This window comes from Gadus chalcogrammus, chromosome 10 (genome assembly GCF_026213295.1).
Source record: "Gadus chalcogrammus isolate NIFS_2021 chromosome 10, NIFS_Gcha_1.0, whole genome shotgun sequence".
NCBI lineage: Eukaryota > Metazoa > Chordata > Actinopteri > Gadiformes > Gadidae > Gadus > Gadus chalcogrammus.
The window spans coordinates 22,637,533-22,662,707 of record NC_079421.1 but is presented as its reverse complement, the minus strand read 5'-3'; the positions used below and the strand labels follow the sequence as shown (position 1 = coordinate 22,662,707).

General features: G+C 51.6%; 1 protein-coding gene across 2 annotated transcripts; it reads left to right on the top strand.

The window, feature by feature from the left end:
• Positions 1 to 1,582: 1,582 nt before the first annotated feature.
• On the top strand, positions 1,583 to 25,104 carry kdm3b (lysine (K)-specific demethylase 3B). 2 transcript variants are annotated; one of them, XM_056600169.1, is made up of 25 exons: positions 1,583 to 2,079; positions 4,900 to 5,064; positions 5,817 to 5,930; positions 6,090 to 6,195; positions 6,370 to 6,494; positions 6,641 to 6,700; positions 7,185 to 7,838; positions 8,267 to 9,440; positions 10,966 to 11,176; positions 12,271 to 12,485; positions 13,700 to 13,852; positions 14,204 to 14,311; positions 14,455 to 14,582; positions 14,692 to 14,974; positions 15,266 to 15,519; positions 16,005 to 16,277; positions 17,293 to 17,464; positions 17,626 to 17,716; positions 18,832 to 18,962; positions 19,352 to 19,471; positions 21,138 to 21,161; positions 22,852 to 22,991; positions 23,227 to 23,403; positions 23,709 to 23,843; positions 24,101 to 25,104. In XM_056600169.1, the coding sequence occupies exons 1-25, from the start codon at positions 1,876 to 1,878 to the stop codon at positions 24,179 to 24,181; spliced, it is 5,298 nt and encodes a 1,765-aa protein (XP_056456144.1). In that variant the 5' UTR covers positions 1,583 to 1,875; the 3' UTR covers positions 24,182 to 25,104. The 2 variants fall into 2 exon arrangements, with proteins under 2 accessions (XP_056456144.1, XP_056456145.1); XM_056600170.1 differs by lacking the exon at positions 21,138 to 21,161.
• Positions 25,105 to 25,175: the final 71 nt, after the last annotated feature.

The following is a 25,175-nucleotide window of genomic DNA, read 5'->3' as shown; positions in this document are numbered from 1 at the left end:
TGCGTGGAAGAGGGGTTGTTGAGGGATGCCTGTTTGTGTAGCCCTGCGTCCCCACAGGATTAGATGAATAATGGTTCAACTTAACTCACTCCTCTGCTGGGGTTTCAGAAGACGCTAATATAAGGGCTTTCTAGAAATGTCTCTAAAACTGAAGTGGGAACTTATAAAAAGTGGATTGTATTTGTATAGCCCTTAATCCCAGTTCCAGACTCAAAGGGCTTCCCAGGCCAACAGTATACCAATAGAGTCCGAGGAGGACGCCTTGAGAGGGAACACAGGAGAGGGTCACTCCTTCCAGAGGAGAAAAGATGGATGACCAATGTATGTCTTCAATGTCCCTCATATGTACAGTTGCTAGTGGTTCACCAGTGGACAAACATCACAAGTGCACATTATCTGTGATAGGAAAGACACAGAAACACACACACACACACACACACACACACACACACACACACACACACACACACACACACACACACACACACACACACACACACACACACACACACACGCACAGACACACACACACACACACACACACACACACACACACACACACACAGTCACACAGAGGTTTTGCACATGCTTCTGAAGGCATGGGGTCATTAGTTTACATAGGTAACCTACAGGCCTATATGCAGTGCTTTTAAAATAACTCCTGCCTGATTTATAAATATCGCCACGAGAAACATCTCATTGCTCTTGTTGAAATAGAAACGTCTGTTTGGAATTTCTAGCCCACTTGAAAAAGAAGTGCAGGGTTTTATAGCTGGTTATAGATTTGTATTTATCACTTTTGATATAGGAAACCATGTTGAGATTTTGTACATATTTTAAGGTGTATCTTGTACATTTCATAAATAAATTCGGAGGAGGCTATAAAGGTGAGAGCAATGTTGTGTCTTTATAATGATTCAGATAATAATCACCAGGGATTTGGCGGTGTTTTTATTTATTTTTTGTGTCAAGCATACTACTGGCCCACTACCTCCTACTTAGTTGTAGGCCTACAGAATATATTCTATGAATGACAACAGATAAATATTGGCAGAATTACTGTGTTAAAAGTAGGATCTAGTCCATATTTAGCCTACAAATAACAAACAAACGCATGTAAGAAATTGGCCTACACATTCAGCCTATACTTTGCTGATTTCCTCTTAATATTCTCAAGGCTTAGTTTCAGGTTAATGATCGATGAGGCGGCATTTTATAACAGGATATTTTATATTCTTAATTAGATATTGCACAACAAGAAAAAGGTTCAACGTCGTCTGGTCGCCCACCCTGATGTCAATGGAGGGTTTGCGGCACATTGGCACCCCCTTCTGGTCAATCAATGGAAGGGTGGACAGCGATTATTCTAAACGCAATCCTACAACGTACTAGATCTACCTATTTATACCAAAAAACAAACAATAAGAGCCATAGTCGGCCAGATAAAGGACTGAACAAGGCAAAAATAATAAAACCGAGTTTTACTATGCCCATTGTATTATTAAGATTAAAGAAAGCGTACACGAGCCCGCCGCTAGAGGTCGCCATTGCAGCGAAATCGACCGCCGTCTCCGCAGTGCCGAGGAGCGACGAGGAGTGCGTTCGGTTGTTGCAGGGCTCAATGGCGGACAGAGCGGTATGGGAGCGTTAGCATTGAAGACAATAACATCCATACCCTTCAATTCTTTGTCTCGACTCGGTACACCACCGGGTTATCCAAGAGCGCTCATGTCGACCTAGCCTCTTTGGCGATATCAAGTGGCGTGGACGGAACCCCAGTGCTCGACGGTCTCTTTAAACCCGGAGCTCCGAGCGTCACAGAAGTCCCGAAGTCGCTCTGTTCATGGTGGCTAGCGGAGCTACCTGCAGCACAACATGGGAGACTCTCTGGAGTTGATGGGGAAGCGACTGTTCCTGCTGCTCTCCGAGGGCAGGTCCGACAGCCACGGAGCGGACGGGGCCGAGCCGCAGAAGGCCGGGCCCCGCCGGGACTGGCTCCGGGGCACCGTGCGGGCGGTCAGCGTCATCGGCCTGGCGGCTCCCGAGGCTGGCGGAGGAGAAGCCGCAGCCGGGCTCACGGTGAGTGTTTACATTCACTCGCACATTTGGGACCAGCTAGTGGAAACGGTGAATGTGAATGTGTGATTTTGTTATAACGCAGGGTGCTCTGTGGTTGAGGCCTGTCAGGGTATCGCCCGATGTGGTTCATGTCTTATCCCGGGGATGAACGGGAGACTCTGGTGTGTGAAAGCGGGGTGGATGTCGCAGTCGTGAAGGCAGAGCCAAACTTGAGGCCGGGGATGGGTCGGCCTTCGCTTTGTTTGCGTTTTTCAGATGGTGAAAAGTAAATTCCCCCGTGAAATGCGTCTTCCCGTGGCGACAGCACGCCGTGTTTGGGTGTTTTATGGGGGGTTGTTAATTGTGTTAATGTTGTTACTGTTTGCATTGAGGGGTATCGCTGTCGTGGCTTTCTCTGGTCCCAGAAGGCGAGCCCATGCTCGGCCGTTCGGGTACCCAGTGTTGGTTTGATTCATTCTGGGCCTTGAAACAAAGTTAGTGCAAGGATGATTTAACGTGGTTTGTTTGGCTTTGGTACTCGGATTGTTGTAGTACTTGTTTTCTGACAAAAGGTTTGCATTAAAAGTACAAGTATTTTTATTTGAATCTCCCAATTTGTTTAATATATAAATCGTAATCAATTTATGTGTGTCCAATTTAAGAAAGCAGCTTTCATCTTTACATGAGTTTGAGCTTTAGTTTATTAAGGGGATAAACGGTTGTAGGCTATATGTCCTTGATTTAGACTTTAGGACTAACGTCTGTTTGAACTCAGTGTATTTAAGCATACATTTACAACAAATGGTATAAAATCACAAGGGCAATATGATAATCTTTCTACAACCCTCCATCAGTTTAAAGTCTCTAGAACAAAGCCATCCTCAGTCCAAATCACCACCGGTGTTGTGTCAAGATCTGTTTCCCCGTCGAGATGTGTTTCCCCTAGTCCCAGATAATGACTGTCAGGATGCGTTCCCCCTGTTCTAAATGGTCAAATTGAATGATATCAGCCTGAAAATCACAGCACTTATCTGTTGTGGGGAAATAAGTCAGCAGTATGAATTTGAAAGATGTGTGAGCCTCCTTTCCTATGTAACAGAGGGGGAACAGTATCTGACAGTAATATTCCAAGCTGTCAGGATGCGTTCCCCCTGTTGTAAATGGTCAAATTGAATGATATCAGCCTGAAAATCACAGCACTTATCTGTTGTGGGGAAATAAGTCAGCAGTATGAATTTGAAAGATGTGTGAGCCTCCTTTCCTATGGAACAGAGGGGGAACAGTATCTGACAGTAATATTCCAAGCTGTCAGGATGCGTTCCCCCTGTTCTAAATGGTCAAATTGAATGATATCAGCCTGAAAATCACAGCACTTATCTCTTGTGGGGAAATAAGTCAGCAGTATGAATTTGAAAGATGTGTGAGCCTCCTTTCCTATGGAACAGAGGGGGAACAGTATCTGACAGTAATATTCCAAGCTGTCAGGATGCGTTCCCCCTGTTCTAAATGGTCAAATTGAATGATATCAGCCTGGAAATCACAGCACTTATCTCTTGTGGGGAAATAAGTCAGCAGTATGAATTTGAAAGATGTGTGAGCCTCCTTTCCTATGGAACAGAGGGCCTTTTCGGGTCATTTCGGACGGGGGCGGGGACTAGGGGAAACACATCTCGACGGGGAAACAGATCTCGACACAACACCGGGACCAATGTGGAGGAAGAAAAACTTGGTCTGGCCTTTTGTTTAGTGTGTGTGAGGAATTATTATGAAATATTCAAAGTTGCAAACTCCCGACCACATGTCTATGAGGTTCTCTCAAGCTCTGATCGGTAACAAGCAAATTATGTTGACCAACTTGACCCACATGCACTATGTATCAAGTTCTCTGCAGCTACTATTGGTAACAAGCAAATTATGTTACCCAACATGCACTGCAGTATTTAAAGGACAACTCAGAGAGAAGTTATTCATTTTAGTATGGAAGCGCTAACGCAAAATCATTTATCACACTGGAGGTCATTTGTTTCCTGTCCTGTTCTCTTTCATCGCTGCATTGCATCCATATTTCAAACAAATCGTTGTTGGCATACATATAAAAGTTAGCTAGCTGTAGAGACGGATGCAATGTTGAGACCTGCATAGCCCAATATGAACTCTTTCATAACTTTTGCTCCTGAAATGTTCAGATTTGTGCATGTGTAACCGGTTAGTAAATCATAACCGTTTAGGAAAAATAAGTAAACGAAAACCGTAAAAAAAAAAAAAAAAAAAAAAAAAACGCCGCACGCGACGGTCTATACTTTCAACGTAGTTTACATATTTATAATTCGAAATTCGTCCCAGCCTTTATACCACGGATACTATAGGGTCTATAGTATAACCGCCTTTTCTGATTACAGTTGAATGTAACAGTAAGCTGACCTTATCCTAATTAACGCCGCAACTGCAAATTAATCGCCCGGAGATAACCATGGCAACCGGTCAAACAAATGTTATAAAAAAAACAAACAAAAAAAAAAACTTTTTTTCATTAATAAAAAAAAAGGTTAACCGTGTACACGAAAAAAAAAAAAATTGTAACCGTTCACACCCCAAAATAACTAAGAACGTGAACTTAAACCTGTAGTTATGTATGCTTATAATTCCACAGACATCCTCTTCAAAGCATTTCATAATTATTCTTCTTACAAATGTAAGATCTAGCCGATTGCGCTATTTCATAAAGCGCTTGTTCAGCAAACCATGAATCTTTTGTAGAAGTTGTTTTCGATGTGAATGCAGCAGCCCTCCCTTCTCTGATCCCGTCCTATGCATGTGTGTCTGGTGTTCTCCCATCTGCAGGTGTTTGTGGAGTTCCAGAACGCTGTGCAGCAATGTTCCTGGGTGCAGGTGTACGGGGAAGGAGTGAAGGCGCTGCTGGTGGAGGAGTCCATCGTCTGGGCCCCCCAGAGTGACGGCACTGGGTCAGCAGCCGCCTCGGCCAATTCCTCTGTCTGGCCCGCTCTGGTAAGCATGCACCTGGAAGGCTGCAGGAGAGAGTTTATATTTAGAAAGGGTACTTTGGTTGTGTGTGCGGAGCGACCGGTATGGATGGTAATCGCCCCTGTTTGATTGATTCTGATGCTGCGCTGGTTGTTTTATCATATCGTCAATGAGGAATTTACAGACGAAACGTCTGCTGTTCGCTGGCCTGCTGTATTCCTCTTGGATGTTGCGCCCACGCAATGTCTGAAGGTTCTTATCAGGGCTATCCGAAGCAGCTTTTTCTACTGTTCCAACTTCTGAATAGTAACCTATCAGAACCCAAAACCCAAACAGCTTTTGTTCATTCACTGCCACGCAGTTATCGTTTAGCTCAACCCCTTACTCTAACCTTACCCTTACCCAATTATACGGTTCATTCATTCTTGTGAAAGAACAAGCTACAAATGCATGCCTTATAGGTAAACAGTCAGATGGGTCCACCAGAGTCAGTGAAGGTTGTTCTCTATATTAGTTGGAAATGGTTGTAACTGTTGTCCCTCCTTATCACTAAGCCTTGATTTAAAGCCAGCATCTGGAGATAGAATCAGACCACCAGAGGAAGTCTCTTTAACTTGTTTAGAAAAAGTACATAACCAAGACATTCCTGAAATATGTTCCTTTTTGGGTATGAAAATAGTTTTGCACTCACTTGGTCAACTCTACTCTGCTCAAACTTCGGCTGTGCCAGTGTGTCCTGAGGGTTCACGGTGGGTAACGCACGGTCTCTTCCTCAGACCTTCCGCTCCTTGGTGGACCGAGTCGGCCTGGGTTCTGTGGTTCCTGTCGAGTTCTTTGGAAAAGGGAGTTTTGAGTTCCTCCCCGAGGATAAGTCCCTCCAGAAATTCGAGGTACGTTGGCCTCTTAAACACACCGCCTGTGAACCAAAATAATGTTCCTCTGCTCGAGATTTAGATTCATCTCCTAACCTTTGCTGGGTTCATCTAGTAACCTTTCTTTGCTGTTGCTCCATCGCGCTGTGTTCCCTGGTCTTCCCTCTGCTGGCTCAGTTTGATAAAGACCTCAGACACTCCTGCGTGCTGGAACACCCCGCCCTGCTGGCCTCCATCTCCAGCTGGCGCAGCGACTTTGAGTTACAGGAGATCTTCAGAAAGGGTGAGTCAGGCCCCCGAACTAATCTACAGGCTTACCGCCAACTGCAACGCGGGACTAAGGTCCGATGTCTTAGTAACAGGTTGCCCGAATTCGGAGGTAGAGAAATGTTCACTGTCACTCTATGCGTCACAATATTGATGAGGTGGTATTAAAAGATGCTACCCCCCCCCCCAGGATCGTACACTATTCAGGGGCGCAGGGTTCGAGTGTACCAGCCTGAGTTTGAGGAGCGCTGGGCAATAGGGCTGGTCTCCCAGCACGACCCCGTCACACACATCATGGAGATCACCATGGACGAGGTAACCCAGAGACCCATTCCTCAAGTTGTGATGGAAACTGAATCTAAAATAAAGGGGCTGGTAGTGAACGACTGGGATCAGGCCCAAACTAAAATGTATCAAGGTCGTGTTTCTCTTGTCATGAAGTGGTTCTCTTGTCCTCACAGGGAGATGAGAACCAGATGGTGGACCCTCGTGTGATTCACGTGATGCTCACAGAGGACGAGGTAAGATCGTCATTAAAACTTAATGGTGTATAATGCAAACAACTTGATACTGTTGTTTATTGGGTATTGATTGAGTAAGGAATAAATCATGATGGGCTGACTTTCGCACTGGGCAACAACCTTGTTTGCATCATCACACCCCTTGTACAGCCCGGAGTGGTTTATTCCATTTATACCACAGCTATCAACCACCTTTTAGATACCAGCTACTTTATCTCAATAAGATCTTTGTTGGTTTAACAAGAAAATTCTTCTGCAGTGATTTGCGCACGTAGTGTTGTTGTCATGGAAACATCTGATCGATGTTCTACTTGGATTTGGATTTGTAGTGCGAGGATTTTCAACTTTTAAAATGCAGAGGTGTCCCGTGACTGAGAAAGCAATGCGACCCTCGGAACGTTATCGAGCAATCAGAACCAAGTATTCAACCCCAGTGTGTTTCTAAATAATGACGTACCCCCGGGTTCCTCTGTCCCGCCCCCAGCTGGGTAAGAACGCCCGTCGGAGGAAGGAGAGCGAGGCGGCCAAGGTGGACAGCGGCCGGCGGCGGCGCTCGGCCTCCGACGGCGAGGACGAGAAGAACCTGAAGCGCTTCAAAGGCGCCGGAGAGGCGGCCTCCACGGACGGCGAGGCCGGCCAGGCCTCCGCCGCCGGGCCGGGCCTCTGGACCGGAGAGGGGGGGCCGGCGGCCGCCGACAGCGTCAGCAGCACCACCAAGAACGGGAGCTCCAGGTCCCCGGACGACGTCCCCGCCCTGCTCGGGGAGCAGGCGCACGCCGCTCGGTCCTCGGGCCAGGTGAAGGAGAATGGCCGCCCCCTCTCCACGCAGGGCGTGCCGGACTCCACCACGCCCCTCCCTCACACGCCCACCCCCCCGCCCCTGAAGCCCGCCCCCTCCCTGTTCTCCAACACCTCCTTCCCGTCGTTGGGCCAGATGCCCAGCCTGGTCCCTGGGGGCTCGGTGCATAAGGCGTCGGCGGCGCCCCTGGCGGAGCCGGCGTACCCCCGTACGGCGGCGCTAGTGTCCCCCGGCCCCGTCACCATCTCCTCGTCCTCCCAGGGCAGCGGGGCCAGCGTCACCCTCTCCCCCGCTGTGGCCTTCAGTCCCAAGGCTCCTGCCTGGGGCAACCAGACAGAGGTACAGCACCAGCACCAGCACCACGACACCGGTCACAATGTTCTGCCTGCATGTATGTATGCCAATTATGGCACGCATTGCCCCATTGATCCCGCTCCTTCAGAGTGGGGCCCCCCACTCTGAAGGAGGGACCCCCCCTCTTCCTCTGAAGGAGGGACCCCCCCTCCCCCTCTGAAGGAGGGACCCCCACTCTGAAGGAGGGACCCCCCCTCTCCCTCTGAAGGAGGGATCCCCCACTCTTCGTTCCTTCGCAAGATTTCTTCCTTGCTACTTAAGGGAGTTTTGTCTTGCCCCCTGGGGGGCTGGTGTCAGGGGGGGTCATATTTAAACGGCCTTGAGTCCTTTGGGACTGTTCCGGTGACTAAGGGCTGTACTAATTTAATCGAATGTTGACGCCGTGGATGATTCGTTGTTCTTTTGTCTCCCAGGGCTCAAAGACCCACCTGGGCTTCCGTTCTCCGGCCAGCCTGCCGGGGGCGGCCCCCGTGTTCGGGGAGGTCAGCTCCCAGACCAACGGGGCCCCCGGCGCCACCGGCCCCCAGGACCCCTCCAGACCCTTCGGCTTTGGCTTCGGGGGGGACAAGAAGAAGGACGCCCAGCCCCCGCAGGACCAGAACTTGTTTTTCCAGTGCATGACCCAGAGCCCCGGCCCGGCCCAGAGCCCCGCCGCGGCGCAGTCCTCCCCCAAGGACACCAACTACTTCACCGCCGTGTCGGAGGGCCTGGGCAAGGAGCCCCCCAGCCTGTTCAAGGCCGCGGACGGGCAGAAGAAGGCCGCGGGCCCCCACGGCTCCGCCGCGCTGTTCGGCTCCCAGAAGGAGCCGCCCAAAGTGCCCGAGAGCCACGCGGCGGGGAACTGCGTGCTGGCCGCGGCCCCCGGGGGCGCTAGGGGCGCGGCCCCGGCCGTGCCGGCTCCGTCTTCTGGAGCCCACGGCGCCGGTAAGAGGGTCGGTAGTAACGGAGCCGCGGCCCCCGGGCCGCCACCTACCAAGACCCCCGACGGCCACCAGAACCTGTTCCTCCAGGCCTCCCAGGAGCCCCCCAACCCCTTCCTGGCCTACGGGGATGCGCCCCCGGGGGCCTCCTTCGCGGGCTTCTCCGGTGCGGAGGCGGAGAGCGTGGCGGCGGCGGCGGCGGACGGTAAGCCCAACCTGTTCACCATGGCGGAGCAGCCCAAGGGGATGCTGGCGTCGGCCTTCGCGGCGCTGCCGTCGGCCGCGGCCCCCAGCTCCTCTTCCCCCGCCCTGGCCTTCTCTCAGCGGCCCCAGAGCGAAGGAGCGAAGCCCAAGGAGGAGCAGGACGGCCAGGAGAAGCCCACCTCCACGTCGGGCTCCAGCCCCGGGGGGAACGGAGAGGCCCCCGGCCACTTCGACCAGAGCCAGACCCAGAAGTTCAACCTGGAGGACAGGGGCCAGTCCTCCAAGAGGGACTCGGACTCCAGCATCAACAGCGACCTGTCGGACCTGAGCGAGAACGAGGAGGGCCCGGACAGGGGCCCCGGCCCGGGCAGACCGCCGGGCCCCGCCAAAGAGGCCGGCATGCTGCCCAAGTCTAAAACCGTGGGAGCGCCCAAGGGCCGCCCACGCACCAAGCCCTTCAAAGGTAGGGCCCCCTGCGCCTGGTAAACCCATGTCCCCTACTGGGGTCCCCTACTGGGGCCCCCTACTGGGGCCCCCTACTGGGGCCCCCAGTATTTCTGTCATTTCTAAAGTAGTTTACAAAGTTGATCAGAGTATGTAGGAACATTTAATTAGTAATTCATAACGTCCTATTTCCCTGGGGTATAAATATGACGTGACACAGAGGCCCTTTCTCTTCAACATGGGAAAGACAAAGTTTAAAACAAGTTCAAGCGCGAAAATGAATACATTTAATGATGGAGTCTCCGGAAATATCAACAATTTATTTGGGATTTAACAAGAAAATTAAACATTCAAAATGAATAAGAAAACCTTGTTCAAAGAAATGTAACATTCAACATCAATACAACCTCCAGCTTTCTTCGAGAGTGACCGGTTTGTTTACATGATGTGGGCGCATCTGTCTGCGTCACACCAATACCCGGCGCATTTACTGACGCAAATGATGTTTAGAAATGTTCAGCGTAGTGTCCGAATTCTCGTTTGTTCATTCCCTATGTAGTGCACTATATCACGAACACTATCGGGAATAGTGAGTGAGTGAATAGGGAACGATTTCGAAGTCGAACACAGCTCATGTACCACAGCTGTGACCCGGAAATGGTGCAGCGGGGTGTGATGTCATTTCGCCGTGCGAGCAGACCGGTAGGTTCCGAGCCCCTCTCCTCTCCTCTCGCAGCAGTGAGTGAATACGGCAGGTCAGCGCTACATAGTATGTCTTCCACCGGTGCCAGTTAATTTAAATTAAAATTTGCGGGGCTTTTTAAGTTGAAAAAATAGGTACCACAGCGCTTTCAAAAATATAATAATAATAAATAATAATAAATAATAATATATATATATTTTTTAAATTAGTTATTAAAATATAATTATCGGCAACTTGAGACGATCGACGATGGAATCCATCTATCGTCGATAGTCGATAGAATCGACTATCGGCCCATCCCTCCTCTAGTCCTCCCTAACCCTGTGTTGTCTCCTCTAGTCCTCCCTAACCCTGTGTTGTCTCCTCTAGTCCTCCCTAACCCTGTCCTGTCTCCTCTAGTCCTCTCTAACCCTGTCCTGTCTCCTCTAGTCCTCCCTAACCCTGTGTTGTCTCCTCTAGTCCTCCCTAACCCTGTCCTGTCTCCTCTAGTCCTCTCTAACCCTGTCCTGTCTCCTCTAGTCCTCTCTAACCCCGTGTTGTCTCCTCTAGTCCTCTCTAGCCCCGTGTTGTCTCCTGCAGTGGGCCAGTCGGTGCTGAAGGACCAGTCCTCCCTAACCCCGTGTTGTCTCCTCTAGTCCTCTCTAACCCTGTGTTGTCTCCTCTAGTCCTCCCTAACCCTGTCCTGTCTCCTCTAGTCCTCCCTAACCCTGTGTTGTCTCCTCTAGTCCTCTCTAACCCCGTGTTGTCTCCTGCAGTGGGCCAGTCGGTGCTGAAGGACCAGTCCTCTCTAACCCCGTGTTGTCTCCTCTAGTCCTCCCTAACCCTGTCCTGTCTCCTGCAGTGGGCCAGTCGGTGCTGAAGGACCAGTCCAAGGTGCGGCGCCTGAAGCAGTCGGGCGAGTCCTTCCTCCAGGACGGCTCCTGCATCAACGTGGCGCCCCACCTGCACAAGTGCCGCGAGTGTCGCCTGGAGCGCTACCGCAAGTACCGGGACGAGGACACGGACGGAGATGACGACCCCAACGTGGCCTGCCGGTTCTTCCACTTCCGGAGGTGGGTGTGGGTGCACGCGACCGCGGGATGATGAGCGCGTCTGTCTCCCCGGGCAGGATGAAGGGCTCAGTGGTGCACGCTAGTGGTCAACACAAGGTGTTTGGGTTATTGTGATGTGACGATGGCCATATGAGTTGTAGGCTTTATGTGAGGATGAGGTGGACTCTAAACCGTGAGGTGGACAGGAGTAGGGCTGCTCGATTATGGGAAAAATCATAATCAGGATTATTTGGGGCAATATTGAAATCACGATCATTCAAACGATTATTTTTGAGTTTGAAAACATGATGTATTTATTCAGTATGTCTCTCCAAAAAAACACTTTGTAACTGAGGACTTTGAAACGTCACCTTAAAAAAATGGTATATCTAACCAAAAAAAAGATATGTATCCAGCTTTTCTGCACTTAATATAAAACATACAATGACAAAACACAACAAAAATTTAATGAAGTAAAAAAAAAAAAACATAAAAAACAACAACATGAATGAATTGGATGTTCCCGAGACTTGTATTGTAAATGTCGGGGATTTTCACGGCGTCTTGAAGGGGAATAAAATCTTCCGATCGTCCCGACGGCCCCCCCGCCTCTGGCCCCCCCGCCTCTGGCCTCAGACAAAAATGGTATATGTGGCTAAAATGATCTGACGATCAGTCATTATGGGTCTGGCCCGACTAATCAGATTTGACTGGTAAATCTTAGTAGCGTGAGAAACGGCATGCAATTATTAAATTATTAATAATGCATTCACCCTATGCAATTATTAATAATTAACCTTATTAATTAATAATCCTATTAATTATTAATAATTAATCCTACAAAGGACCCATCAAATGTTTACCTTTGTCATTACCATGTCAAAAAAGTGAGTCTTCAACAAAAATGTATAATGTCGAGCAATACACTTTTTATTCTCTAGTCGTCATAGCAATCCAATAAAACCGTATAAAGACGGTACTGCATATTATTTTAAAGAAAAATATGAAATAAATCTTTCCATGGCCATCCCCAGGCCCATTAACATGTCCCCCGGTTTAAAGTCCAGACATCCATCGGTCCTGAAGCTCATCTCTGCCCCCCCCCCCCCCTCCAGGCTGGCGTTCACCAGGAAAGGCATCCTGCGGGTGGAGGGCTTCCTGAGCCCCCAGCAGAGCGACGCCATGGCCATGGGCCTGTGGCTGCCCGCCCCGGCCGTGCAGGAGGGCCTGGACCTCGACACGTCCAAGTACATCCTGGCCAACGTGGGCGACCAGTTCTGCCAGCTGGTCATGTCCGAGAAGGAGGCCATGATGCTCGTGGAGCCGCACCGTGAGTCTCACACCCCAGAGTGCGTCAGGACCCCCCCCAGAGTGCGTCAGGACCCCCCCAGAGTGCGCCAGGGCTCCCCCAGAGTGCGTCAGGGCTCCCCCCTGTGTGCGTCAGGACTCCCCCCGCAGAGTGCGTCAGGACCCCCCCAGAGTGCGTCAGGACTCCCCCCAGAGTGCGTCAGGACTCCCCCCCCAGAGTGCGTCAGGACTCCCCCCCCAGAGTGCGTCAGGACTCCCCCCCAGAGTGCGTCAGGACCCCCCCCAGAGTGCGTCAGGACTCCCCCCAGAGTGCGTCAGGACCCCCCCAGAGTGCGTCAGGACCCCCCCCAGAGTGCGTCAGGGCTCCCCCCAGAGTGTGTCAGGGCTCCCCCCCAGAGTGCGTCAGGGCTCCCCCCAGAGTGCGTCAGGGCTCCCCCCAGAGTGTGTCAGGGCCCCCCCCAGAGTGTGTCAGGGCCCCCCCCCAGAGTGCGTCAGGGCTCCCCCCAGAGTGCGTCAGGGCTCCCCCCAGAGTGCGTCAGGGCTCCCCCCAGAGTGCGTCAGGACTCCCCCAGAGTGCGTCAGGACTCCCCCCAGAGTCCCCCCAGAGTGCGTCAGGGCTCCCCCCAGAGTGCGTCAGGACCCCCCCCAGAGTGCGTCAGGACCCCCCCCAGAGTGCGTCAGGACCCCCCCCAGAGTGCGTCAGGACCCCCCCCAGAGTGCGTCAGGGCTCCCCCAGAGTGCGTCAGGACCCCCCCCAGAGTGCGTCAGGACCCCCCCCAGAGTGTGTCAGGACTCCCCCAGAGTGCGTCAGGACTCCCTCTGGGGTCACGGCTTCTGTCGCTGGGGCTGGAGCCTTAATTCCTGTCATTGTTAATTTAGTTGTGACGTATAGTTGCACTTCACCCAAAGGAAAATGATTTCTTATTATCTTGGGAAGTGGTGTGCACAACCTTTTTGATTCAACGTTCCCGGTACATAACTGGGATGTCCTCTCTCCTGTCACTTTTTTACGGTAACGATTTTCTGGGAAATGTTCTTGAGCATTTCTTGGTTACACCCCAACGTTTGAAAGGGGGCTTAAATACATGCAGAGCCTCCAGAAATGGTCTCTATATTCAGAACGTTAAACACCATCATTCTGAGCATTCCTACAACGCCATCGTATCTATTGTGTGAGCTGTGGTCGCCCCGGCGACGGCTCAGAGCTCAATGTGTCGCGTGCTCTCCGCCTTTCAGAGAAGGTGGCGTGGAAGCGTGCGGTGCGAGGCGTTCGGGAGATGTGTGACGTGTGCGAGACCACCCTGTTCAACATCCACTGGGTCTGCCGCAAGTGCGGGTTCGGCGTGTGTCTGGACTGCTACCGGCTCCGGAGGAACCGGCCTCGTGAAGGTCAGTTCAAGAGGGCGTCTTACGACGCGGTCACGATGCCGCCATCAGACCTGTGAAATGGTATTCAAATAAGATGTAAACTGGAAAACAAGGTCTTTTTTTTGAGTCAGCTTAGCTCATGAGGTAGAGCGGGTTCCCTTGTAACTGGATGGTTACTAGTACGATCCCCGTCCCCATCTCCTAGCAGAGTGTCGAGGTGTCCCTGAGCAAGGCACCTCAACCTCACTGCTCCCAACGAGCTGGCTGTCGCCCTGCGTGGTCGACGTCGCTGTCGGTGTGTTAATGTGTGCATGAACCGCTTGGGATCAGAGCGTCTGTAGAAGGCCCTTAATGTAAACGTGTTCCCCTCAGACATGGACGAGGCCCCAGAGGACGAGGTGTTTGCCTGGCTGAAGTGCGCCAAGGGCCAACCCCACGAGCCCCAGAACCTCATGCCAACGCAGATCATCCCCGGAGCCGGTAGGGGCCCTCACCGAGCGATCAATACATCTGATATGATCCGTCTATTGGTGTACAGTTTATTTACACTATTCAGTACGGACAGAATGTCCACGTGTCCGACTCTGATGTGTTCAACCCTTCACCCCGTTCCTCCCCTTAAGCGCTCTACAACATCGGGGACATGGTCCACTCGGCGAGGGGCAAGTGGGGCATCAAGGCCAACTGCCCCTGCACGAGTCGGCACGGGAAGACCCTGGGTCGGCCCAGCGGCCCCAACGGGATATCCCAGGTAGTCACGCAGCCGTACGGCCCCGCCCCCACGCTGACCTACAGCGGCCCGTCATGCACGCCACATCCCGACCGACGCGTGGTCCTAACGTTGTCGTCTTCCTCCCCAGCACTCCTCCTCCTCCTCTTCCTCCCTCGGGCCGGCGTCCACGTCGGGCGTCGGTCACGCCGCTAAATCGGAGGCCGATGCGTCGGCGGTGAAGCTGGAGGCCGCGCAGACGGCGCTGACGTCAGACGGAGGCGGTGGCGAGACGGTGGGCGGCGCCAGCGGGCCGTCGGCGGCGTCCGGGAGCCAGGCCAAGGAGCCCCGCGCCGCCACGGGGGAGGGCAACAGCTCCGCCCTGCACTGGCTGGCCGACCTGGCCACACAGAAGGCCAAGGACGACACGAAAGGTAGCGTGGAAACGTGTCCGGGGGGTCCACTCTGTCCAGGTGCTGGATTACAGGGCTCCCTAAAGCCTGCTCGTAAAGTCGGACGTTTAAAAATATGAGTTTCCGAGCCCGAATGTCATAAAAGGAATCAAAAGCATGCAAACGTCCCGAAGCGTAAACGGTGTTTATGGTCTTCTGTTGAACGCGTCAAAGGCCGAACACGGTTAACCCTGGGCGTTTCCGTGCGTGTGGTTAAACGGCGTGAAGGAGGTTGTGGCTGACTTTCCGCTCCCCCCCCCCCCCCCCCCCCAGACTCCGGCTCGCTGCGCTCCATGATGGGCCGGGACGGCCGGCCACCGTTCGGCCTGGACGCTCTGGGGGCGCGCTCCAAGCCCAGCGTCTCCAGCCCCAAGCTCTTCAACAGCCTCCTGTTGGGCGGCAGCCTGTCCCAGCCCAAGCCCGAGGGCTCCAGCCTCAGGGACCTGCTGAACTCGGGCCCCGGACGGCTCCCCCAGGGCCACGGGGACGGCGGGGTCCCCTTCCCCTCCGTCTTCACCTCAGGAGGCGTGAGTGGTTCTGCTTCATACCACGGGGCTCAAGGAAGAGACTGGGCAGTCTAGAGCTAACGGGAGCTGTGTGTGTGTGTGTGTGTGTGTGTGTGTGTGTGTGTGTGTGTGTGTGTGTGTGTGTGTGTGTGTGTGTGTGTGTGTGTGTGTGTGTGTGTGTGTGTGTGTGTGTGTGTGTGTGTGTGTGTGTGTGTGTGTGTGTGTGTGTGTGTGTGGAGAGGGATTTAAAGGATAACCTCAACAGTGAGGTGATAATTAGTCCAGGTCTGGCCGCTCAAGTCGGTTTGCAAAAAGCTTTAAGAAGCCTTTTCATTTGGGCGTTGGGCGTGACGACCCCGACTCCGTACAGCAGGCTGCCGTCCCCAGGGGGGGGCATGGCTCTGTTCTGAATGGGCTCTTTTAGGTTGAGGTACAGCTTCCACAGAGACCCAGGGACGACTCTGGCGGGCTGTGAGTGAGCTGCGGTCCCTCTCGTGTCTCCCCAGGGCGACAAGCTGAAGAGCAGCCTGCCCGACTTCCTGGACCACATCATCGCCTCGGTGGTGGAGACCAAGAAGGCGGAGGGGCGTCGGGGAGGCCCCCCCGAGGGCGGGGAGCTGGGGCTGCTGGGGGCCCGGAGGGAGGGCGTGATGGGCCTCAGCGTGCTGGACCCCCACACCTCCCACTCCTGGCTGTGTGACGGGCGGCTGCTCTGCCTGCAGGACCCCAGCAACGGCAACAACTGGAAGATCTTCAGGGAGTGCTGGAAGCAGGGACAGGTGAGGCCGCGTGGCCCTCCCTTAGGTCGCAGCGCTGGCTACCTCTTTGGTTATTCACCTAAACATAATGCAAAGCACGGGCTCATGGGTAAAGTACAGAGCACGGGCTCATGGGTAAAGTACAGAGCACGGGCTCATGGGTAAAGTACAGAGCACGGGCTCATGGGTAAAGTACAGAGCAGGGGCTCATGGGTAAAGTACAGAGCAGGGGCTCATGGGTAAAGTACAGAGCACGGGCTCATAGGTAAAGTACAGAGCACGGGCTCATGGGTAAAGTACAGAGCAGGGGCTCATAGGTAAAGTACAGAGCACGGGCTCATAGGTAAAGTACAGAGCACGTGACCATAGGTAAAGTACAGAGCACGGGCTCATAGGTAAAGTACAGAGCACGGGCTCATGGGTAAAGTGCAGAGCACGGGCTCATAGGTAAAGTTCAGAGCACGGGCTCATGGGTAAAGTACAGAGCACGTGACCTTCAGTAAAACGACCTCCTGTGTGTCCTGGGTAGATGGGGTGGTTACTGCGTGTCATGCTGTATTTCCATTTATGCGTCAGGCTGCACCATCGTTCAGTTCCAGTTCAGGGGGAAGGCAGTTAACTAAGTGGTCTCGAGCTTTGGAATGGTATAATCTATTGTAGGTGTCCACTGATGAATGTGTTGATGATGGTCTTATGAATATCAAAGGACACAAACATAGCCTTTTGTGCATTGGGAGAAGAGGTTTCATCTGAGACCCAGCTGCAGTGTTTCTACTAGTTTCGGGTCTTCCCATCCTGGCATCCTTACAGCCCGATGTGGGAGTGGTGGTGAGGGGGGAGGGTTTGAGTGTATTTACAGACAGCGGGGATCAACACTAGAGATGCACGGCCAGAGAGTCACCCTCTCATGACTCAAGAGGGGGTTTCCCGATTGGGGCTGTTTTTCACTCCTTTCCCAAACATTTGTAATGGGCTTAGTGGCCTCACAGACGCAGCGTATTGAAATAGCGAGTGTCACCGGTCCTCCGTTCTGCAGCCTGTGCTGGTGTCGGGGATCCACAAGCGCCTGAAGGGGAACCTGTGGCAGCCAGACGCCTTCAGCAAAGAGTTCGGGGACCAGGACGTGGACCTGGTGAACTGCAGGAACTGCTCCATCATCTCCGACGTCAAGGTGCGGGACTTCTGGGACGGCTTCCAGGTCATTTCAAGTGAGTCTTTTCAATACATTTAGTTTTTTCTTTATGGTAACATGACAATGTTTAATGTGTTCGGAATTGTGGACTCAAAACCGTGAGGTGGAATGGAGGCATGTATTCTGTGTTCCATTAGTTCCCCGGTCAAGCCATTAACCGTGTGCGTGTCTCTGCAGGACGCCTGAAGGGCAGTGACGGACAGCCCATGGTGTTGAAGCTGAAGGACTGGCCCCCGGGAGAAGACTTCCGGGACATGATGCCAACACGGTGAGCTGCCTCTACTACAGTCCACCACTTCCTCCTACACCTCCACCACTTCCTCCTACACCTCCACCACTTCCTCCTACACCTCCACCACTTCCTCCTACTCCTCCTCCACCTCCACCACTTCCTCCTACACCTCCACCACGCCCCCCTACACCTCCACCACTTCCTCCTACACCTCCACCACTTCCTCCTACACCTCCACCACTTCCTCCTACACCTCCACCACTTCCTCCTACACCTCCACCACTTCCTCCTACACCTCCACCACTTCCTCCTACACCTCCACCACCTCCTACTCCTCCTACACCTCCACCACGCCCTCCTACACCTCCACCACTTCCTCCTACACCTCCACCACTTCCTCCTACACCTCCACCACTTCCTCCTACTCCTCCTCCACCTCCACCACTTCCTCCTACACCTCCACCACGCCCCCCTACACCTCCACCACTTCCTCCTACACCTCCACCACTTCCTCCTACACCTCCACCACTTCCTCCTACACCTCCACCACTTCCTCCTACACCTCCACCACTTCCTCCTACACCTCCACCACTTCCTCCTACACCTCCACCACCTCCTACTCCTCCTACACCTCCACCACTTCCTCCTACACCTCCACCCCGCCCTCCGGCCTCCACCACGCCCCCCTACACATCCATCACGACCTCCAGCCTCCACCACTTCCTCCTACACCTCCACCACGACCTCCAGCCTCCACCACTTCCTCCTACACCTCCACCACGCCCCCCTACACCTCCACCACTTCCTCCTACACCTCCACCACGCCCCCCTACACCTCCACCACTTCCCCCTACACCTCCACCACGGCCTCCAGCCTCCACCACGGCCTCCAGCCTCCACCACGCCCCCCTACACCTCCACCACTTTCCCCTACACCCCCACCACTTCCTCCTACACCTCCACCACTTCCTCCTACACCTCCACCACTTCCTCCTACACCTCCACCACTTCCCCCTACACCTCCACCACTTCCCCCTACACCTCCACCACGGCCTCCAGCTCCACCCCGCCCTCCGGCCTCCACCAGGCCTCCCTGGTTCTATAGACCCACGCTGCTGTTAAAGGTCTCCCTCCCCTCGGTGTGTGTCCAGGTTTGACGACCTGATGGACAACCTTCCCCTGCCGGAGTACACCAAGCGAGACGGCCGGCTCAACCTCGCCGCCCGGCTGCCCAACTTCTTTGTGCGTCCGGACCTCGGCCCCAAGATGTACAACGCCTACGGTGAGAAACGGCCGGGCCATACGTCCAGAAGGACACTCGGGGCATTCAGCAGACGCTTTTATTACAATAAGTAATAAGGGAAACAATAAGTGGCCGTTGGTACAGTAAGGATGTTGGTAGAAGTACCAAGCATTAACAACTCCTAGGTTAACCCATTCCCCGTATACAACGAGCTAGCTAGGATAAATGTACTATTTTTAAGTGCAAGGACGTACAACAGAATAGGATTAGAGCGGACTCGGTTAAGCAAAGCAAAGCCGTCCCAGAAGGTCACTAACCACTCCTTGTCTCTCTCCATCCCTGCCTGTCTCTCTGTCTGTCTCTCTGTCTCTCTGTCTGTCCGTCTCTCTGTCCGTCTCTCTGTCCGTCTCTCTGTCCTGCTCCATCAGGTCTGATCTCCACCGAGGACAGTAAGGTGGGCACCACCAACCTCCACCTGGACGTCTCAGACGCCGTCAACGTCATGGTGTACGTGGGCATCCCCCAGGAGGCCGGAGACCACGAGAACGGTGAGCAGAACGCAGACGCATCCCACCATCTACATCATCACACATCTACATCCATCACACCATCTACATCATCACACCATCTACATCCATCACACATCTACATCATCACCCTCTACATCCATCACACATCTACATCCATCACACCATCTACATCCATCACACATCTACATCCATCACACCATCTACATCCATCACACCATCTACATCCATCACACATCTACATCCATCACACCATCTACGTCCATCACACCCTCTACATCCATCACACATCTACATCCATCACACATCTACATCCATCACACATCTACATCATCACACCATCTACATCCATCACCCATCTACATCCATCACACCATCTACATCCATCCCACCATCTACATCCATCACACCATCTACATCCATCACCCATCTACATCCATCACACATCTACATCCATCACACCATCTACATCCATCACCCATCTACATCCATCACACCATCTACATCCATCACACCATCTACATCCATCACACATCTACATCATCACCCTCTACATCCATCACACCATCTACATCCATCACACATCTACATCCATCACACATCTACATCCATCACACATCTACATCATCACCCTCTACATCCATCACACATCTACATCCATCACACCATCTACATCCATCACACCATCTACATCCATCACACATCTACATCCATCACACATCTACATCCATCACACCATCTACATCCATCACCCATCTACATCCATCACACCATCTACATCCATCACACCATCTACATCATCACACCATCTACATCATCACACCATCTACATCATCACACATCTACATCATCACCCTCTACATCCATCACACCATCTACATCCATCACACCATCTACATCCATCACACCCTCTACATCCATCACACATCTACATCCATCACACCATCTACATCATCACACCATCTACGTCCATCACACCATCTACATCCATCACACCATCTACATCATCACACCATCTACATCCATCACACCATCTACATCCATCCCTCTCCTCTGCCTTCTCCCTCTCCTCTCACACTCGTGTACCAAACTGCACCAAAAGCACAATCCACGTTTCAAAGACGGTTCAGTTCCTCTACAGCCTTCACTTTTATGAACAAACTGCTTTTGTATCAAATGGCAGAACATGTACGGATTACTTAAGATAAATGAATCCCTTGACTTCCCCTAAGACAAAGCAAGCTAATTAATTGCATCCCTTGGTGCTTTGGTTTATGCAATTCTTCATTATTCATGACATTTGACGCCATTGACATTGACGAGATCTATTTAGGTATCCCGGCAATACACTATCCCTAAATAAAGCCCTCAATAAATCACACATTTTCCCGTCTTGCACCCTCTCAACATATCTAAATATGTTTAAATATCAATGTAAACTGTACGCCAATAAATCCTACATAATGTTGGAGAATAACACACTGTATAAAATATATAAAATGTGCATAAAAATGTTTGGACTAAGATGGGGGACGGGCTCCTCCGAAATTCCAACTGGCTTTCCCGCCACATGTCGGCCATTTTGACCGTCCTACCTGCCGGTGACATCACTGGCGTGGCCATGAGGAGGTCCTCATGTTATTTGGGGCCACTTGTGTTGACTGTGGCCAAATCTTTTCATTCACAGAGCCAGATATCGCTGGACGCAAAGGTCTGTAGATTTCACTTGTCCCAGTTCAGTAGCATGTCCTCCCTGTTGACTAACGACCCTCTCCCCCCCACGGCCCATCTCTGTGTCCCTGTCAGAGCACCCAGATTCATCTCCCTAGACGTGTCTCCTTGCATGCATAGCACCACAGCTAAACTTCTGTTTTTACCAAACAAAATAACAACCTCTTCCACTCTTTTAAATGTCTTCTCTGCTCCACTCTGGGATCAAACTTGCTCTATGTACTCGTCGGTTGGGTTAAGGCCAAAAGCCATTTTACAACCCGCTTATCATGATATGTTGTGGAGCTACCTTCTTGAATCTAGTGAACTCACACTGGCCTCATCCCTCCCCACCTGGTTGCCCTCCCCTCCCCTCCCCTCTCCTCCCCTCCCCTCCCCCCCCCTCCCCTCCCCTCCCCTCCCCTCTCCTCCCCTCTCCTCCCCTCCCTGTAGCTTCCTTTAGTATCAGCTCGGTCGTTTTCTCCTAGACTAGCTGTTAGTTAGGAACCTTCACTGCTCTTCAGTGGTGACGGGAGCTGTTGTTTTCTTCTTCCTTGGAGCAGTACGTTTTCATTTATTACGGTATTATGTTAGCGTTTTATTGTTTTTTAGGAGTTATGCAGGCATGTTGTCATTAGCCATATAGCTAAATTCACACACTTGGTATGGATTCATTTTGGGAAGACCGGATCACGTGGGAGCAAAACATCAAGTTTACCAACTGAAATAAACTCATCAGTCTGGGATGTTTCTCCGTCTACACTGACACGCGTTTGAGCCCAGGAAAGATAACGAAGTAGACTCTGTAAAGATAAGAAACCTTTACAATTGTTGTTATAAGTAGTACGCTCTGTCTTTTCTACTCGGGTAGGATAGATGTAAAACATCTGAACCAGTTTCATCATTTGTCAAACCCTGATTCGTACCGGTAATGTCGCTCTTTACCACCTGATGGCGCTATCATGACCACGGTGGGTTGTCCGATTGAGAGGACCATTTCGGGATGAAGTTTAATCTGACTTGACGACACAAACAAGTCACCGAGTAACGAGAATAATTTTTATTTCTCACAAACGAATATCAAAATAATAAATAGGCAATAGACTTCATTTTAGAAAGCTTAACTCTGACTCTGTGTGCGCCGAGCGTCCACCCCTCTGTAGCGGGGGAGAGACTCTGCCGATGGCCCCGTTTGGGTTTCAAAGCTCTAGGATTACTTTTTATTCTGGACCGACAGACTTTTGAGGACGAGGATGCAGACTCCCAAAGTCTCCGGTCTTACTTCACGCCACTACGGTTGTTCTTCTGTTGTAGTAACTTAGCAACCAACAGCAGAGCAGACTATCCTCTTCCTTCTTATACCAGCGAGCGCCTGCAGGGAGAACGTTGGACATTAGTTCTGGAACGGTGCCTAAACGTTGGTCAGGGCGAACGTCTTGATGTGGATGCAACCTTAACTTACCCAAACGTTTCATCATGAAAAGTGTCAGTTTGCAGACAATTTTACCCGTGCGAGCTCACACACGACTGTACCGGTAAAACCAGACGGCGCCCGACCCAGAGTTACACAACACTGTCTTCTTGGATCTATTTTGTAAAATAAGCCCAGATTTACATATACTGAATATTTATAGAAACTGATGCGAAACGTCGCGCCTGTGTTGTCTTTGTTTGCATAATTGCGTCTCCAGAGGTCATGACGACCATCGAGGAGGGAGACGTGGACGAGAAGACGAAGAGGAGGGTGTACGAGATGAAGGAGAAACCGGGGGCGCTCTGGCACATCTACGCCGCGAAGGACGCCGAGAAGATCAGAGAACTGCTGCGCAAGGTCAGCTGTCTGTCTGTCTGTCTGTCTGTCTGTCTGTCTGTCTGTCTGTCTGTCTGTCTGCTCCTGTCTGCTTCTGTCTGTCTGTCTGTCTGTCTGTCTGTCTGTGATGGCCCCCTGTGGTGTCTGTCTGTCTGACTGCCTGTCTGTCTGACTGCCTGTCTGTCTGACTGCCTGTCTGTCTGACTCTGTCTGACTGCCTGTCTGTCTGACTCTGTGCGGGGCCCCTGTCTGCCAGGTGGGGGAGGAACAGGGCCAGGAGAACCCTCCGGACCACGACCCGATCCACGACCAGAGCTGGTACCTGGACCAGGTGCTGCGGCGGCGGCTGCTGGAGGACTACGGCGTGCAGGGCTGGGCCATCGTCCAGTTCCTGGGGGACGCCGTCTTTATCCCCGCCGGGGCTCCCCACCAGGTCAGCCTCCCCGGGCCTCACTCAGTCCCTAGCCGTTGGTTTTAATTTAATAAAGAAATGCAATGATCAAAAGATAGTCCTTTTAGCTTTTGCAATATTATGTTGTTTTACTATTCTGCATTTTCCCCTAATTAAGCTTTGAACTTGAGCTAGTCTTCATCGTACCACAACTCCCCAAGAGCGTTTATGAATTCTCAGATTCAAATAACCGGACTCAATTCAAATAACCCCCAATGTGGAGCGAAACCCTGTCTGTCTGCCGCTGAGTTATTTAATTCTTTGTATGTTTACCCCCCTCCCTCTAGGTCCACAACCTGTACAGCTGTATCAAGGTGGCAGAGGACTTCGTCTCCCCTGAACATGTGAAGCACTGCTTTAGACTGACCCAGGAGTTCAGACATCTTTCTACCACTCACTCCAACCATGAGGATAAGCTTCAAGTCAGTCCGCCCTCCACACACATTACCTTTACATTTCAGGCCTTTAGCAGACGCTTTTATCCAAATGACTAGAAACAATATATTGTTACAGTAAAGATATTCATAGAAACAAGTTATTTTCTTTAAGTGCCATACAATAATTGCGTTCATTAAGTGCTAGGACGTGCAATATACAATAAATGAGTGCTCGATACAAAATGGCAGCCTTTCTTTGTGTCCCCATGGGTGTCTCACATTCTGTGTGTTGTCCCCTACAGGTGAAAAACATCATCTACCATGCGGTGAAGGACGCTGTTGGCACACTGAAGGCCCACGAGCCACAGCTGGCCCGGCCCTGAGCTGACCCGACCCCAAGACAAACCAACCACAACATCACTTTGACTCACAGACGGACACAAACATACACACGCACAGATGGATAAAGACACGCGCACACACAGACACAGACACACACACGCACACACACAGTAATTGAGTGTAGGGATTTTTTATTTTTTTTGGTCCGAGTAAAAACAAAAAAAGGTTTGTTATTTGGGGGCAATTTGGCGCATTCGACAGCGAGTGAGCTCAGATGTGCTGGTTTTAATTTTGGGGGCTCGTTGAGGTCTCCACCTTCTAGTTAATTTTGCAATTCTCTTTTCATCGAGTGTGTATTTAAGCTCCACGTTCGTTAGTCGTACTCGTTCTCTTTGGTTCGTATGTGTAAAGACACCGGAGACGCCGGGGGTGGGGTGAGGAGTTAGGAAGCGAGGAGTTAGGAAGCGAGGATGGAGGAAGCTGCCGTGCCTTCAGAGCAACAAGAGGTTCAGCTGATGCCAGTGACAAGGCGTGAGCACCAGGCAACCTTCTACTGTTTTGATGAACTCAATGTTACGTTTTATTCCTTCGATAGCACCAAGGTTAACCCGTGTTCCTATACACGTTTCTGTTGTTGGTGGGGGAACCAAGGCAACGGCGTCCCCGTCCGCCCACTGTGGCTGAGCGCGACCCATGAAGCAGCCAGGGAGGGGAGCAGACCAAAGTTTTGTATTTTTTCGTTTTCACTTTTAAAAGTTGATCAGCATTTTATACATCAGAAGGAAGGGGGTTATGGTTGCTTGATTGTTTTTAATCACCCGTTTCATGGTTGGAATGACCCGCGTCCTCGAAAATGTTCAAGAATTATGATTTCAGCTTAACCGAACTACTGGCCCTAAATGTTATTTCAATATACGAGTATTGATATTAGCAGTATGAACATTTTTTTTTTTCTTCTTCAAAATAAAGTTTACAAAAAAACATGTTTTGTATGTTGTATGAGTTGCAAACTAATCTTGCTTGGAGTTCAAACTT